Source organism: Schistocerca serialis, chromosome 8 (assembly GCF_023864345.2).
Source record: "Schistocerca serialis cubense isolate TAMUIC-IGC-003099 chromosome 8, iqSchSeri2.2, whole genome shotgun sequence".
In the NCBI taxonomy this organism is placed as follows: domain Eukaryota; kingdom Metazoa; phylum Arthropoda; class Insecta; order Orthoptera; family Acrididae; genus Schistocerca; species Schistocerca serialis.
Genome location: NC_064645.1, coordinates 497,664,676 through 497,680,471, shown reverse-complemented (window position 1 = coordinate 497,680,471; position 15,796 = coordinate 497,664,676). Strand labels below are relative to the sequence as shown.

Genomic DNA, 15,796 nt, shown 5'->3' with positions numbered 1-15,796 from the left:
TGCTGCCATAAGACGTCGGACAGAAGCATACCTTTCTATCAGTCTGCATCATATTGATCACCTCCTTTACCGTTGGCTCACAAATAGGCGGTCGCATGTAACAGCAAGCAGATTTCAATACAAGCTCTGCTGTTTCACAGTAACAGAATAATATGGCCTCATGTGCTTGCTTATTTGTTTCCTGGATTTTTTTTAGGTTGTGTAATAGCAGAGGACTTGCAGCAGAAGAGAATGGACATCATATTGAACACATCCTTTAGCAATGGCTCACAAGTGCAAATCGTAAACGCAGGCAAGTCGTTTGTAATAGCAATGTAGTAGCGTAGATGAACAAGTGTTCATGGCTCTGAATGTGTGCATTTTAGAGCCCATCTGTTTTGGACTTTTTTCCTGTTTTGGCCATATTTTTCTGCTAACGTTCAGAGAATAAAGTAGGATGTAAGCTAAAAGTCTCAGAGATGGCGACGAATTCTGCAGATTATAAGCTACGTTTAACACGTGTTGTTTTCAGTTGCTTCTCTGAGGAGTCTGTCCACGAATGGTCTTGCGTTCTGGACACCTAAAGAGAACAGAAAAGCCTGGAAAAGGCGCTCGTTCGTAGACTAGCCGTATAAGTGCCGTCAACAGCAAATCAGACGACTGCCGCGAGTCCACGGGCACGGACCAGCAGCCATAAGGAGCTGAATAACGCAAGACAGTAATGGTACTACTTCCCAAAAAGGAAAGAAAAGAAACAGAATGACTTCTCAGATTTAGTCGGAAATAACTGAAAGCAACAGCATTCCCCTCATACACACACCAACGATCATGCTGGAATACCCTCTTACGGCGAGAGGTGGCAACACGTAATGTACTCAGGAACATTCTTGAATATGATCGTTTTGGTGATGTAGTTGTTATGGTGTGGGTAGGCATAATGTTGCTTGGGGGTACCGACGTCTAAATCTTTGAACACAGTACATTCACCGGCCGACGTTATGATGTCTCTGTATTCCTTACCCAAGAGCCTCTTTTCAGCGGTGCGTTCCGTTCAAATGGCTCTGAGCACTATGGGACTTTACTGCTGAGGTCATCAGTCCCCTAGAACTTAGAACTATTTGAACCTAAGTAACCTAAGGACATCACACACATCCATGCCCGAGGCAGGATTCGGACCTGCGACCGTAGCGGTCACGCGGTTCCAGACTGTAGCGCCTAGAACCGCTCGGCCACCCCGACCGGCGGTGCGTTCCGTCCTGACTTCATTTCTATGAATGGCAATGCGCGACCACATCGAACGGCATAGGTGCAGGAGAGGAGATTCGGCGAATTGACTGGCCTGCCCGATTCCCCGACTTAAATCCCATGAGCACGTCTGGAATGCACTGTGTAGAGGTCTTGCAGCACGTCTCCATGCACCAGCGTCCATTCAACAGTTGTCGACCGTGCTGGTTAGGGGACGTGACATCCTACCACGAGAACTCCGTACCAACATTGTAGCCAGAATGTGACCACGTTGCAGAGCATGAATTGCTATCACTGGTGATCACTCAACCTATTAAGAACGGTGCTGAGCGTTTTGAAATGTCCATGGGACCATGATAAATCGAGGTGACTTAACTGTAATAACTACCTTCGAATAAAAGTGCAATTTCTGTTTGTCTTATTACGTATTTCGCTGTTATCTTGTATACTATACTACAACAGTTCTTCCTTTGCGTGATGCAAGTTTCATCGACCTACGTTACTTGCAGTGACGCATCGTGTGAAAGTTACTTTCGTCGTTATGTTTTGCACACTACGATATATTTCGGACTGCGGTTCAGAAATGGTTCAAATGGCTCTGAGCACTATGGGACAACATCTGAGGTCATCAGTCCCCTATAACCTAGAACTACTTAAACCTAACTAACCTAAGGACATCACACACATCCGTGCCCGAGGCAGGATTCGAACCTGCGACCGTAGCGGTCGAGCGGTTCCGATATCGGATGACAAGAAACGCACGCAGTGCACAGGGTATTCCAAAAAGATACATCCAATTTCTTAAGACTATGTCTTCTACATCAACGAAGATACAAACTTTTGGCAGTTTTTAACTTAGACATAGAACTAAAACTTTTTGTTTCCAGAAGAACCATCTAGTTTTATTGGGACATACCTTTTACATATATACACATCCAGCCTATTGAGGTACTTGTAACAACTAATTTTCACAAGAGTTCAATGTGCCCTTCACCAGACGCACGACACAAATATCCATAAAATAGTCAAACTCGTCCCATACTTTTGCGAGCATGCCTGGAGTTTCTGCAAACAATGCTGTTGCTATGCGACGTCACTGTTTGCCCAAAGTTGTTGGACGGCCACATAGACGGACTCTTTCAACCCTCCCCCCCCCCCCCCCCCCCTCGAAACACATACACACAAAAGTTAGATGAGTCTTTGAAGCAGACCATCCTCAAGAAATGCCGTTACAGGTAGATGCCAGTAGGGTGTTGCTCCTTTCTGTTAAAAATTGAAATTTGTGCATATTCTCGAAATATGGAAAAATACAGGTCCCCATCAAATCCAGTTACGTGATTCCCACATTCGAACGAGCGAACTGCACCAGTGAGATCCCTATTGACGGCAACATGAGCCACCGTCTAACAAGTGGCGCCAAGCTAAACTTTTAGATTCTATACGTAAGCTAAAATTCACCCTGAGATTCTATGTTGTAGAAAATACGGTCTTGCGAACATGGATGAATCGGTGGATTAAAAATTGTTGGACGCTAAACAGCGTGGTCATCAGCTCGGTTTAGTGGTAATGTTGCATTATTACTCATTGTCGCTATTTTTTGAAACATTCTCTATAGGCAGTAATGAACTGTCTACCCTAATACTCGTAATTCTGAATTACGTTATTGCCAGAGAGAGCGAAAGCCCCATCGCAAACGGGATCATCAAAGTGCTATATCGATCGGAGAAGAAGAAGGAAAATATGGTACTTTATTTTCATGAAATCACATAATGGGATCACCGGCAACGAAGACGTATCGGAAGAATCTGTTGCCGAAGGCTGTCATAACTTGAATTGGAGCTCAAGTACGGGCTACAGACATGCACTATTTAGAGGCGTGATAGGACACTGGCAACGATAATGGGAACGGACATAAAGGCGAGAAGTATGCAATTTCTCAGCTGGCGGTTCCTCTGGCCACAAATTCCGATGCTCAGTGTACGTCTCGTGCTGGTACCCACATGTAACCCACACGCTCGTTGACTAAACTCGAAACACATATTTTGTAGATGTTTCGCAGCGTGATCTCGCTTACATAGATTTTGCCCCTATCTTTCAATTAAGAAATTCATTCCAGATCGATATTTGTGAAGTGATGAAAAAGTGCAAACGGTTGTAACACGCTGGTTACAGTCTCCTGTGGCAGACTCAGGTACTCATAAGCTGACGCTGTGTCGACAGGTATGCTGCTAAATACTTCGACTAGTGGATCAACAGTTCGGAATCTGTTCCAGTAAAAATCCGTAGAACTTTGTCCACTTCCCACTGAATGCGGAAAACCAAGTAAGGGCTACACTGAATCTAACTAGTACATCGGATCATTTCTCATTAATTCACAGCGTTCATCTGAGTCACATATAGGTTTGATGCCCCACGTTCGCCACACACATCGCGAATAATAAAAACAGCACACTAGGAACCTCCAAGGTTGTCTTCATAGACTATGATGAGGATCATGATATCATGATGATATGATCTAACATATATTTGATGTGTCTACGAAGGTTTTCGGACATTTCAGTGCAATAGAATCTTATGAATTTCTTGCCGCACAAGATTGCACTTGGGTGTGATATCGTATGATGATATATGGTATCATGTCCTCTATAGCACAATTAGTGGCATCCTTAAAAATTTACTTCACAATAACATGATGTATTTAACAGAAATAGGAAAAGGATAGCGACTATAAATTCTTTGAATAAATCAAGGCTCCATTAAATCACCACGATAAGAGTAAGATCAAGCACAGCAAAAAACATACACCTGTAACCAATTCACACTAACCACTTTGCCGGCCGAGGTGGCCGAGCGGTTCTAGGCGCTTCAGTCTGGAACCGTGCGACCGCTACGGTCGCAGTTTCGAATCCTGCTTCGGGCATGGATGTGTGTGATGTCCTTAGGTTAGTTATGTTTAAGTAGTTCTAAGTTCTAGGGGACTGATGACCTCAGCTGTTAAGTCCCATAGCGCTCAGAGCCATTTGAACTAACCACTTTACCACCCATTTTCAGTGAAGATAAACATTTTGTGAGTATTATTAACTTCCATACTCAATATCCTCGATTTGACGTCACTGCCTGAAAGACACGTGTTCCTTCTAAAGCATGTCTAATTCTGTTCGTGCGCGTAGACTTACAGGGTCTGCATTTGACCACGTTTGGTCACACTTAGAATACGTAACTTACTATTTCATCATTTTTCAACCAATCAAGGTATTTTTGTCAAGTTGCCTGTCCCAGTGACGGATGATTGTCAAAAAGTGATAACAAAATACAAAAACCATTTTTAAAAGTAAATTAAGCTATTTTGCACTTCTCACCTGGTTTTTGTCATGAACCTAATAGATGTTGCAGTGGACAGTGCTACTAATCGTACACCTCGTCCAGCTTACTTACAGGTCGATGCACACCAATCTTCCTTCCTTTCAAATTATACGTCGGCTGGTATTTCAGAATTCTGCCTGCCCCTGTGTCGGGCAAACATCGTTCAGTCCCAATGATATTACAGAAAAATAATACCAAAACACCAAAGAAAAAATAGTGTAAATTGGACTGAGATAATGATAAAATTGTAAATGCCACGGGGTCCTGCCCGAACAGCGCTCCAGTAGTAATGAACTTCTGCTCCCTTCGTACTTTCAGGCTCTCCAGCGCCAAATCGCAGAACGATGGCCGCTCTGAGTGATGAACTGAAACAACCTATGGGCATATGTGCTTTTTGGGTTTCAGTAAAACTTTGGACAATGTTGACTTTGACATTCTACTTACTAAACTCACAAGTCTTTTTTTTTGTTTTTTTGTTTTTCCAAATGCTGAGCAGTAGTTCCACTCACACCTTACATCCCGGCATCCCGCCAACAATGTGTAATGATTGGAACTAAAAGGTTGCAATGGATGTAGGTAGTGTCAGGGGTCCCACAACGATCAGTATTGGGCCCATTATATTTCGTATTATATGTTAATGATGTGTCAACCATTCTGCAGATATCACCTAAACACTGACGATTTTCATTTAAATCTCAGTGCAAGTCCAACAAACATTTTTACTGTCATCTAGAATGACAACACTGATTTACTTGCCTTATCTGAGTGGGCCCTTAATTCACTCTAAAGCCTATTCACTTTAAAGCTAATTGCTTACAGTGATACTATTCTCCATAGACTTTTGTACGAAAGCTCACGCAGGCTAGAATGCTTGTGTTTAATATTATTTCTGCCTATGAACAGTTATCATGGCTGCGTGCCGACAAGCGTAGAGACTACATTTACATCCGGATGGTTACTCCGCAATTCACACTTAAGTGCCTGGCAAAGGGTTCATCGAACCATTTTCATACTACTTCTCTACCATTCCACTCTCGAATGGCGCGTGGGAAAAAGGAACACTTAAATCTTTCTGTTCGAGCTCTGATTTCTCTTATTTTACTTTGATGATCATTTCTCCCCACATAGGTGGGTGTCAACAAAATATTTTCGCATTCGGAATTTCGTAAATAGATCTCGCCGCAAAGAAAACCGCCTGCCACCCCACCTCGTGTATCATATCAGTGACACTCTCACCCGTATTGCGCGATAACACGAAACGAGCTGCCCTTCTTTGCACTTTTTCGATGTCCTCCGTCAATCCTACCTGGTAAGGATCCCATACCGCGTAGCAATATTTCAGCAGAGGACGGACAAGTGTAATGTAGGCTGTCTCTTTAGCGGGTTTGTCACATCTTCTAAGTGTTCTGCCAACAAAGCGCAGTCTTTGTTTCGCCTTCCCCACAGTATTATCTATCTTCCCCACTATATTGCTCGTAATTGTAATTCATAGGTATTTAGTCGAATTGACAGCCCTTAGATTTGTGCAATTTATCGTATACCCTAAATTTATCGGATTTCTCTTAGTACCCATCTGGATGACCTCGCACTTTTCATTGTTTAGTGCTAATTCCCACTTTTCGCACCATACAGAAATTCTCTCTAGATCATTTTGTAAATGGAATTGTACGCCTGATGATTTTACTAGACGGTAAATTACAGCGTCATCTGCAAACAATCTGAGGGGGCTGTTCATATTATCACTTAGATCATGTACATAAATCAGGAACAGCAGAGAGCCTATGACACTACCTTGCGTAACGCCAGATATCACTTCTATTCTACTCGATGATTTACCGTCCATCACTACGAACTGTGACCTCTCGGAGAGGAAATCACGAATCCAGTCACACAACCGAGACAATACTCCAAATGCACGCAATTTTATTAATAGTCGCTTGTGAGGAACGGTATCAAAAGCCTTCTGGAAATCTAGCAATATGGAATCGATCTGAGATCCCTTTTCAACAGCACTCATTACTTCATGGGAATAAAGAGCTAGCTGTGTTGCACAAGAACGATATTTTCTGAATCTGTGTTGGTTATGTATCAATAAGTCATTTTCTTCAAGGTGATTCATAATGTTCGAGTACAGTATATGCCCCAAAATCCTACTGCAAACCGAGCGAGGTGGCGCAGTGGTTAGACACTGGACTCGCATTCGGGAGGACGACGGTTCAATCCCGCGTCCGGCCATCCTGATTTAGGTTTACCGTGATTTCCCTAAATCGCTCCAGGCAAATGCCGGGATGGTTCCTTTCAAAGGGCACGGCCGACTTCCTTCCCCGTCCTTCCCTAATCCGATGAGACAGATGACCTCGCTGTCTGGTCTTCTTCCCCCAAAACCAACCAACCTACTGCAAATTGAAGTCAGTGATATGGGTCTGTAATTCAATGGGTTACTCCTATTTCCTTTCTTGAATATTGGTGTGACCTGTGCCACTTTCCAGTCTTAGACTATCACACTTTATATCTGCTCCATCGCCCTCTCAATCATTGCACTTATTTATTTTCAACTCTTACACTACTGTCTGAACAGCATAGCAGAAATACTCGTTGACGACAAAGTAAAATCATCCGTGTACCATCACATAACACTGCTACGTTCTCTAAATAGTTTGCTATATAAGGAAACCAATTTGAACAACCTTCCTCAAAAGATTAGAGACCTTAAATTCCTTCCAAACTACAAAAGACAGTTAACGGCCCACATTTTGTCACAACAGCCATCTCTCCCATACACGTGTCTGCAGCTCACTCTCGCAATCCCTCCTCCCCACAACTTTTCTCTCCCCGTCTTGGCAGAGCTACTTGTTTAAATTCTGTTTTTTCCCAACAGACACTGCCGCTGTCTCTTCCATCTTCTCATCTTTCTTTATTCCTTCCGCTTCTATAATACTAAACATGTGTTTAAATGATCCACACTGATTTATATCATTCTTAATGCCCTAATGCCCTTTACTGTTATTATTATTAGTGTCAACTGTTATTTTCATTATTATTATTACCAATTATTATTATTATTATTATTATTATTATTATCATTCCTGTGAATGTATTTGTAATACCTTTGGTTTGTATTGTTCGTGGGCACATGTGACAGAGCCTTAAGGCCGTAATCTGATCAGGCTAAATAAACAATAAATGCTAAATAAGCAGTAAATAAACAAGTAATGGCGACATTTGTTAATCAGCCTTTTACATTTATTAGAGAAAAATTCGAAGTACTCCAAATTTTCGAATAAAGTAAATTGTGGTACGTAGCATTCTGTACCTGCAACTAAACGTGTGTCGTATTCAGAAACTGACATCAACACGGAAATCGCAAGGAGAAAAGGAAATGACGAAACTAAATTTAGTTGCAGGCCAGAGCGCGTGAAGTGTCGCCTGTTAGGTGTGGCTTCACTTTTGACGGCCGCGTCACGCGTGTTGCAGCACCAGCAGGCGCCGACCGTAAAACAACTTTACAGCGAGAGGAGCGTGCCCCACCTGCCGCATAGGCTATTCACGGCGCCTCTAAACCGACTGCGTTGTCACGCCAGAGTAGTTCTCTGCACAGAACCCCGGGGACGCCTTCCTTTTAGCTGCACCAACCGTACAACCGCCCCCGCTCCTCTTTCTCCCGTCCACAAAAAGAATTCTTTTAGTTAGCCGTTGCTCAAAGGCAGCTAGTACCTCTGCACCGGGATGCTTTTACGGAGGGTAGAAATGCATAAAAACAGTGCACGTTCCGAAGAGAACCAGTGGCGCGCTAAGCTTTCGTAAGCGAATTTTTGGTTGTGAAAGGAGCACACAATAAGCGTGCGTTGCCCATTCTTCCTTGCTTGCGGCTTTGTCTTTTATGTGACATCCTTCACATTTCCTCCGCTGTAGATGGAACATTGAAAGTGCCAGATCTGATTCTGGAGGATTTTACAGATTCAGATGCTCGAATTTTGCCGCTAGCTGCAACAGGATTTGACTGTTTATTAAAAACTTGGAGCGTTTTCAGTCCAAGAATAAAAAATAATCATATTTTTTAGGTTCTGTGCTGGTCGCGCTGATGGGACTGTAGAGTTATGTTGCGACATAGCAGGTAAAGCACACTCGGTCTTCTTCTTCACCTCTAGATATCCACTATTGGATGTCGGTCTCTTCAAAATATCCAAACATCTCCATGTCGATCTTTGCTGGATGGTCTAGATCCTGCATGTCGTTGGGTGTCGTCTCTCCATCTCTCTAGAGGATGTCCAACGCTTCTCTTTGAATCCCTCAGATTCCACTGCACCAGTGTTATGGTCCATTTGAAGCTGTTTCTGTCGGGAGGCCCAGCCCAGCGCCATTTGCTCTATAAACTTCACAGAATCGCATTCTTTTCCTTCGTTGTTGATCCTGCCTCAGAAAGTCACAAAAGCCTTTCCGTCTGAAAAACTGGGAGTCATTTTGAGCAGCTTGTTGCGTCCCTTACACCCCCCACCCCTCCTTCTTCTGTTCCATTCACGAACAGTGCTTCAGAGTAACAATTATCTTTAAGCATCCACATTAGCTGGAATGGAACGTCTTCGTGGACGTGTCACTCGATATGGACTTCGTCAACCACCCCCCCCCCCCCCCCCCTCCGGTATCGACATCTCACCCATTATTTGACGTCAATGCGGTGGACACCAGAATCGCGACGTCTATATAAGACAACAAGTCCAGAATGAGATTTTCACTCTGCAGCGGAGTGTGCGCTTATATGAAACTTCCTGGCAGATTAAAACTGTGTGCCGGACCGAGACTCGAACCCGGGACCTTTGCCTTTCGCGGGCATGTACTCTACCATCCGAGCTACCCAAGCACGACTTACGACCCGTCCTCACAGCTTCACTTCTGCCAGTACCTCGTCTCCTACTTCCAAACTTCATAGAAGCTCTCCTGCGAACCAAACAGAACTAGCACTCTTGGAACAAAGGAAGTTTCATATCAGCGCACACTCCGCTGCAGAGTGAAAATCTCATTCTGGAAACATCCACCAGGCTGTGGCTAAGCCATGTCTCCGCAATATCCTTTCTTCCAGGAGTTGTTAAATCGATTACTGCTGCTACAATGGCAGGTTATCAAGATTTAAGTGAGTTTAAACGTGTTGTTATAGTCGTCGCACGAGCGGTGGGACACAGCATCTCCGAGGTAGCGATGAATTGGGGATTTTCCAGTACGAACATTTCACGGATGTACCGTGAATATCAGCAATCCAGTAAAACATCAAATCTTCGACATCGCTGCAGCCGGAAAAAGGCCTGCAGGAAAGCACCAGCGACAACTGAAGAGAATCGTTCAGCGTGACAGAAGTGGAATCCTTCCGCAAATTGCTGCAGATTTCAGTGCTGGGTCATCAACAAGTGTCAGCGTGTGAACCATTCAACGAAGCATCATCGATATGGGCTTTCGGATCCGAAGGCCCACTCGTGTACCCTTGATGACTTCACGACACACCTCGCTTGGGCCCGTCAACACCGACATTGAACTGTTGATGACTGGAAACATGTTGCCTGGTCGGACGAGTCTCGTTTCAAATTGTATCGAGCGGATGAACGAGTACGGGTATGGAGACAACCTCATGAATCCATGGACCCTGCATGTCCCTGTTCAAGCTGGTGGAGGCTCTGTCATGGTGTGGAGCGTGTGCAGCTGGGGCGATAATGGACCCCTGATACGTCTAGATACGACTCTCACAGGTGACACATACGTAAGCTTCCTTTCTGATCACCTGCATCCATTCATGTCCACTGTGCATTCTGACGGACAAGGACAATTCCAGTAGGACAATGCGACACGCCATACGTCCTGAATTGTTGTAAAGGGCTCCAAGAACACTCTTCTGAGTTTAAACACTTCCGCTGGCCATCAAGCTCCCCAGACATAAACATTACTGAGCGTATCTCGGATGCTTTGCAACATGCTGTTCAGAAGTTTCCTCCCCGTTGTACTCTTATGGATTTAAGGACAGTCCTGCAGGATTCATATTGTCAGTTCCCTCCAGCACTACTTCAGACATTAGTCGAGTCCCTGCCACATCTTGCTGCGGCACTTCTGCATACTCGCGGGGGTCCTACACGGTATTAGGCAGGTGTGTCAGTTTCACTGTAGGTGCCCTGGGAAAATATTTCAGATACCCTACCACATAAAGGACGTCAATGCAACCAAACCCCCGCTAGAGAGTTGAAACGGTCGAAAACGATAGTTAGCAATGCATTGATCATCAGGACGACATTTGACATTGCTGAAACTCCTCCCCCTCCACCCGGACTATTCGGGAACAGGACCTAAGCTTCCCGTAAGCAGAGTGGTCTGTTAGATAGCAGGACCCAAGCTTCCCGGACAAGTCTAAGTATCAGCAAGTAGTTGCCCCTGAGCCCTCCGCGCCTCCTCGAAGTGGTAGCTTGTGGGCCCAATTTCCTATCTATAGCAGATCGCTTCATAGTGAACAAGTCCTCCAGCGCAGTTGCACTTACTGTGAGTAGAATGGGAAGGAAAATGCTACTTCAGAAAGATTACGCTTTCGGTTTCCAAAGGTTAAAATGTGGTGCAGTGTGATGGACGCTCAACATTAATAATTGCAAAAGTTTTATTAAACCTGCTTCCGCTGAAGACAACGATGCCCTCGAGAGTCAAAACGACCGCAACCACGCAGAAATAGGTGCTGATACAATTCGGAGACAGAAGACAGTTTGTTATTGAAGACGGAAGTTACAGAATATGTATGTGAGAGACCAGCAAAACTCATATATAATCACCTGAAAGCAGAGGTAACGATTAAAGATGTCGACAGCTTTCGTAGATCTATTTCTACCGAAATTACCTACACGTATTCGGGAGTCTCATCTTGTTCTGAACATACACACATCAAAAAGTTTTGCATCACCTCGGTTCCGAGAGTTCCGAAATCTGTACGGGTCATTGGAATAGATATCAATATAAACATCATTTCCGCCCTTTTTATTGCTCATGAAAACCACACATTGCATGTTGTACCACCATACAGCGAGACCTTCAGAGGTGGTGGTCCAGATTGCTGTACACATCGGTACCTCTAATACCCAGTAGCACGTCCTCTTGCATTGATGCATGTTTGTATTCGTCATGGCGTACTATCCACAAGTTCATCAAGGCACTGTTGGTCCAGATTGTCCCACTCCTCAACAGCGATTCGGCGTAGATTCCTCAGAGTGGTCAGTTGGTCATGTCGTCCATAAACAGCCCTTTTCAGTCGACCCCAGGCATATTCGATAGAGTTCATGTCTGGAGAACATGGTGGCCACTCTAGTCGGGCGATGACGTTATCCTGAAGGAAGTCATTCACAAGATGTGCATGATGGGGGCGCGAATTGTCATCCATGAAGACGAATGCCTCGCCAATATGCTGCCGATATGATAGTACTATCGGTCGGAGGATGGGATTCATGTATCGTACAGCCGTTAAGGCGCCTTCCATGACTACCAGCGGCGTGCGTCGTCGCCACATAACGCAACCCCAAAACAGCAGGGAACCTTCATCATGCTCCACTCGCTGGACATTGTGTCTAAGGCGTTCAACCTGACCGGGTTGCCTCCAAACACGTCCCCGGCGATTCTCTGGTTGAAGGCATGTGCAACACTCATCGGTGAAGAGAACGTAATGCCAAACCCGAGCGTTCCATTCGGCACGTTGCTGGGCCCATCTGTACCGCCCTACATTGTGTCGTGGTTGCAAGTTGTACCTCGCCATGGACGTCGGGAGTGAAGTTGCACTTCATGCAGCCTATTGCGCACAGTTTGAGTCGTAACACGGCGTCCTGTGGTTGCACAAAAAGCATTATTCAACATGGTGGCGTTGCTGTCAGCATCCCTCCGAGCCATAATCCGTAGGTAGCGGTCATCCACTGCAGTAGTAGCTCTTGGGTGGCCTGGGCGAGACATGTTAGCGACAGTTCCTGCGTCTCTGTATCTCCTTCATGTCCGAACAGCATCGCTTTGGTTCACTCCGAGACACCTGGACACTTCCCATGTTGAGAGCCCTTCCTGGCACAAAGTGACAATGCGGACGCAATCGAACCGCGGTATTAACCGTCTAGGCATGGAAGCATGTACACGAGCCGTGTACATCCTTCCTAGTGGAATGATTGTAACTGATCGGCTGTCGGACCCTGTCTGTCTAATAGGCGCTACTCACACATGATTGTTTACATCTTTGGGGGAGTTTAGTGACATCTCTGAACAGTCAGAGGGACTGTGTCTGTGATACAATATCCACAGTCAACCTCTGCCTTTAGAAGTTCTGGGAACCGGAGTGATGCAAAACTTTTTTTGATGTGTGTATTAAATGTGAACTACAAATGGGGTGCATTTAATGTTATATAACTATGTTGATAAGAACGTCGCAATGTGCTGTGAAACTGAAAAACTCAGAATACTTAGTCAGTGTCACACAGTATTTGTCGGTGGAACTTCCAAACATTCCAAAAAGTTTTTTTTGTTACATATTTACGCTCCATGGACATTATATCGCAATGGCTTTTTCTTTGTTGAACGATAAGAAAACTTCACCTTATCAGCATATTTTTTCAACAGTTCTTGATAAATGTAACAAGCTATGTCTAGAATTATCTCCGTCAACAATGCTTTCAGACTTTGAAGAAAGTATAATGAAAGCTTGAAGTGAAGTGCAAACTAATGTAAGTATCCAAGGTTACAAATTTCATCAAAATTAGGGCTGTCAGCGAAAGATACAAACGTTGGGATTTTCATGTGACTACTATTCCAGAAATAAAATCGTCAAGTTTCTGTCTTATATATTTGGTTTACCATTGCTGGATCCTGATGTAGTTGGTGACTGTTTTGTTGGAGAATTAATGTCAGCGTTACCTGTGTGTGAAAAACTGAAAACGTTCTGCGACTACTTAGTAGATACTAACACAGACTAAAACGCACAGTTTTTTCCATCCATGTGGACAGAACTAAGCTGCATGAGACAGAGACCACCGCTGCCTGGTAAAGTTTCTGCAGCAAGTGCAATAGTCAATTATATTCCTGCAGTCCAGATATATACAGATTTCTTGATGTACTGAAGCAAATTTAACTCTCCACCTAAACTGCAATCAATTCCTGACGAAATAGATTTAAAATTCATGATGCAACAGTTGTCTAACACTAAAGATGGAAACAGTATGAGAATAGAATTAATTTCCTATAAAGTAAAACCTGAGTCAGTTCGCCTCCTCGTGGTGCACCTTGGGTAACGCTAAACGAACTGGTACAAAAACCACTAATTCGTATTCAGACAATAGCAGGATAGTCATAGTCGTTTTTCCTTATTACTTATGACAAAAATGTTTGACATGTACGACTGGAAGTACTTATGTTACAACCTGGGTTCCTTCCCTGATCGCGGAAGGCTTGGGTTCTGCGCCCGACGATTCAACCCTTCTCCAAGGACATCGTGGAACTACGATCCCACTGAATGTGGTCTGACGCCTTTGAAGTGTAGAGTGATCCAAATTTTTGCTCTAGTACAAAAGGTGGAGTCATTAGAGGGCGTTCAGAACCATTCGCACTACGGAATCTGAACGTCATTCGTAGCAGCAGAAGGTGTTCGTGCGTTTTCAGTCCTCCTTTTTTTCGCGCTCCTGTAGCTGTATCACGAGGGGGAGGGGGAGGGTGTAGTTAAAATGTACGTGAACAAAACAGCAAAAGGTCCCTCTAAGGTCCCTTCCCACCCTCACCCCCTCCCCTCGGTGCCACCCGCACGCTTTTGTTGAGCACTTTAACAATGTACTTGTACAGAGATTTGAATACCCATTCACGAACGTAGCGCTCCGCTGCTGCTGTAGTTTCTGAGGGGCGGGGGAGGGGGGGGGGAGGGGGGGCAACTACTTCGACATCCCTTATATTCCGCATGTGCGAGGGCTGTTCGGAAAGTTGGTCCGATCAGGCGCGAAAGGGAAACTACAGTGAAAAATTCGATGAAGCTTTGCAGAGATATGTTGGGCAGTGTCTCCAATAAGCCTGTCGATTTCGCCATGTCCCTCTTTTCAGTTCTGAGCGCGCAGTGAGCGCCTAAAGACGCCTGGACAAATAGTGTCTCCCACGAAGTATGAGGGCCAGGTAAGACATTTGGTCTAGAGTTATACAGTCCACATAACGTAACTGTCAACATTTCCTTCTTCGTGATAACACTCTACAGGGGCAATGAAGATGCTCCTGCAGCGTTTTCGATGGGAGAAGTGTTTGATCATTCACAATACAGCCCGTAATTGGCTCTCTTTGAGTTTCATCTGTGCTCACATGAAACGCGGGCTACGAAGACAACGTTTTGGCACAGGCAACTAGCTACAGACCAGCGTAGAGAATTGGCAGAAAGTACAGGCGGCTGCCTTCTATGACGAGTGTATTGGAAAGTTGGTACAACGCTACGACAAATGACTAAGTCGGAGCGGCAACTTTGTAGGAAGTACCTGGAAAGCGTAACCAATTACTGCAAATAAAACATTTTTGATTTTCAAAGAGGTTACCATTTCGCGTTCAGTCGGACCTTACTTTCCGAACAGTCGTCGTAAATTTAGTTCCAGTTAACTGTCTTCAAAGAACATAGCCATACGTGAAATCAAGACAAAATAAAAACGTATCGTAGTACACTCCCGATTTTTCACATGCAATCTGTCCAAGTTCGATCCAACTTCCCACCTCTGTCGATAATCTTATCTCCCTATCGACCGTTCGATAGTCACAAACGTCGAGTTTAGTTAATCGGCCTGTGTTGCTTCCAGAGACAAAAGCAATGGGTATCCGAACTCCTCGCCGAATTCTCCTAGTTTACTAAGCGGCGCCCTTGGGTGAAGTTAGCCCTGAGCTGCTGAAGTGACGACTGTTGCCTGGGATTTGCCCACAGAGCTGCTGGAGGAGGAGGATCAGCTGCGGCTGCCGTGCGCAGACTTCCGTCCGGGTGAGGACGACCTGCAGGCGTTCGACTTCATCCGGCGCTTCCGGCTGGACGTGCTGGAGACGCAGTTCTCCGGCGTGACGCGCGTGCGCGGCTCCAACCGCATGCAGACCGCCTACCGCCTCGACAGGGGTGCCAACCTCACCGTCGCCACCAGGTCAGCCCTGACAGCACAGCGTGCTTCCATTTTTCTCTTTATTGTTATTTCATCACCCCGCGCCCCATATGGGCAAG

At 44.9% G+C, this 15,796-nt stretch overlaps 1 protein-coding gene across 1 annotated transcript in view; it reads left to right on the top strand.

The window, feature by feature from the left end:
* Positions 1-15,796, top strand: part of LOC126417090 (collagen alpha-1(IX) chain-like) — a 317,794-nt gene that overhangs the window by 72,039 nt on the left and 229,959 nt on the right. The window contains exon 3 of the mRNA XM_050084985.1: positions 15,512-15,719. Within this exon, the coding sequence (XP_049940942.1) occupies positions 15,512-15,719 (208 nt within the window). The remainder of the gene's footprint in view (positions 1-15,511; positions 15,720-15,796) is intronic.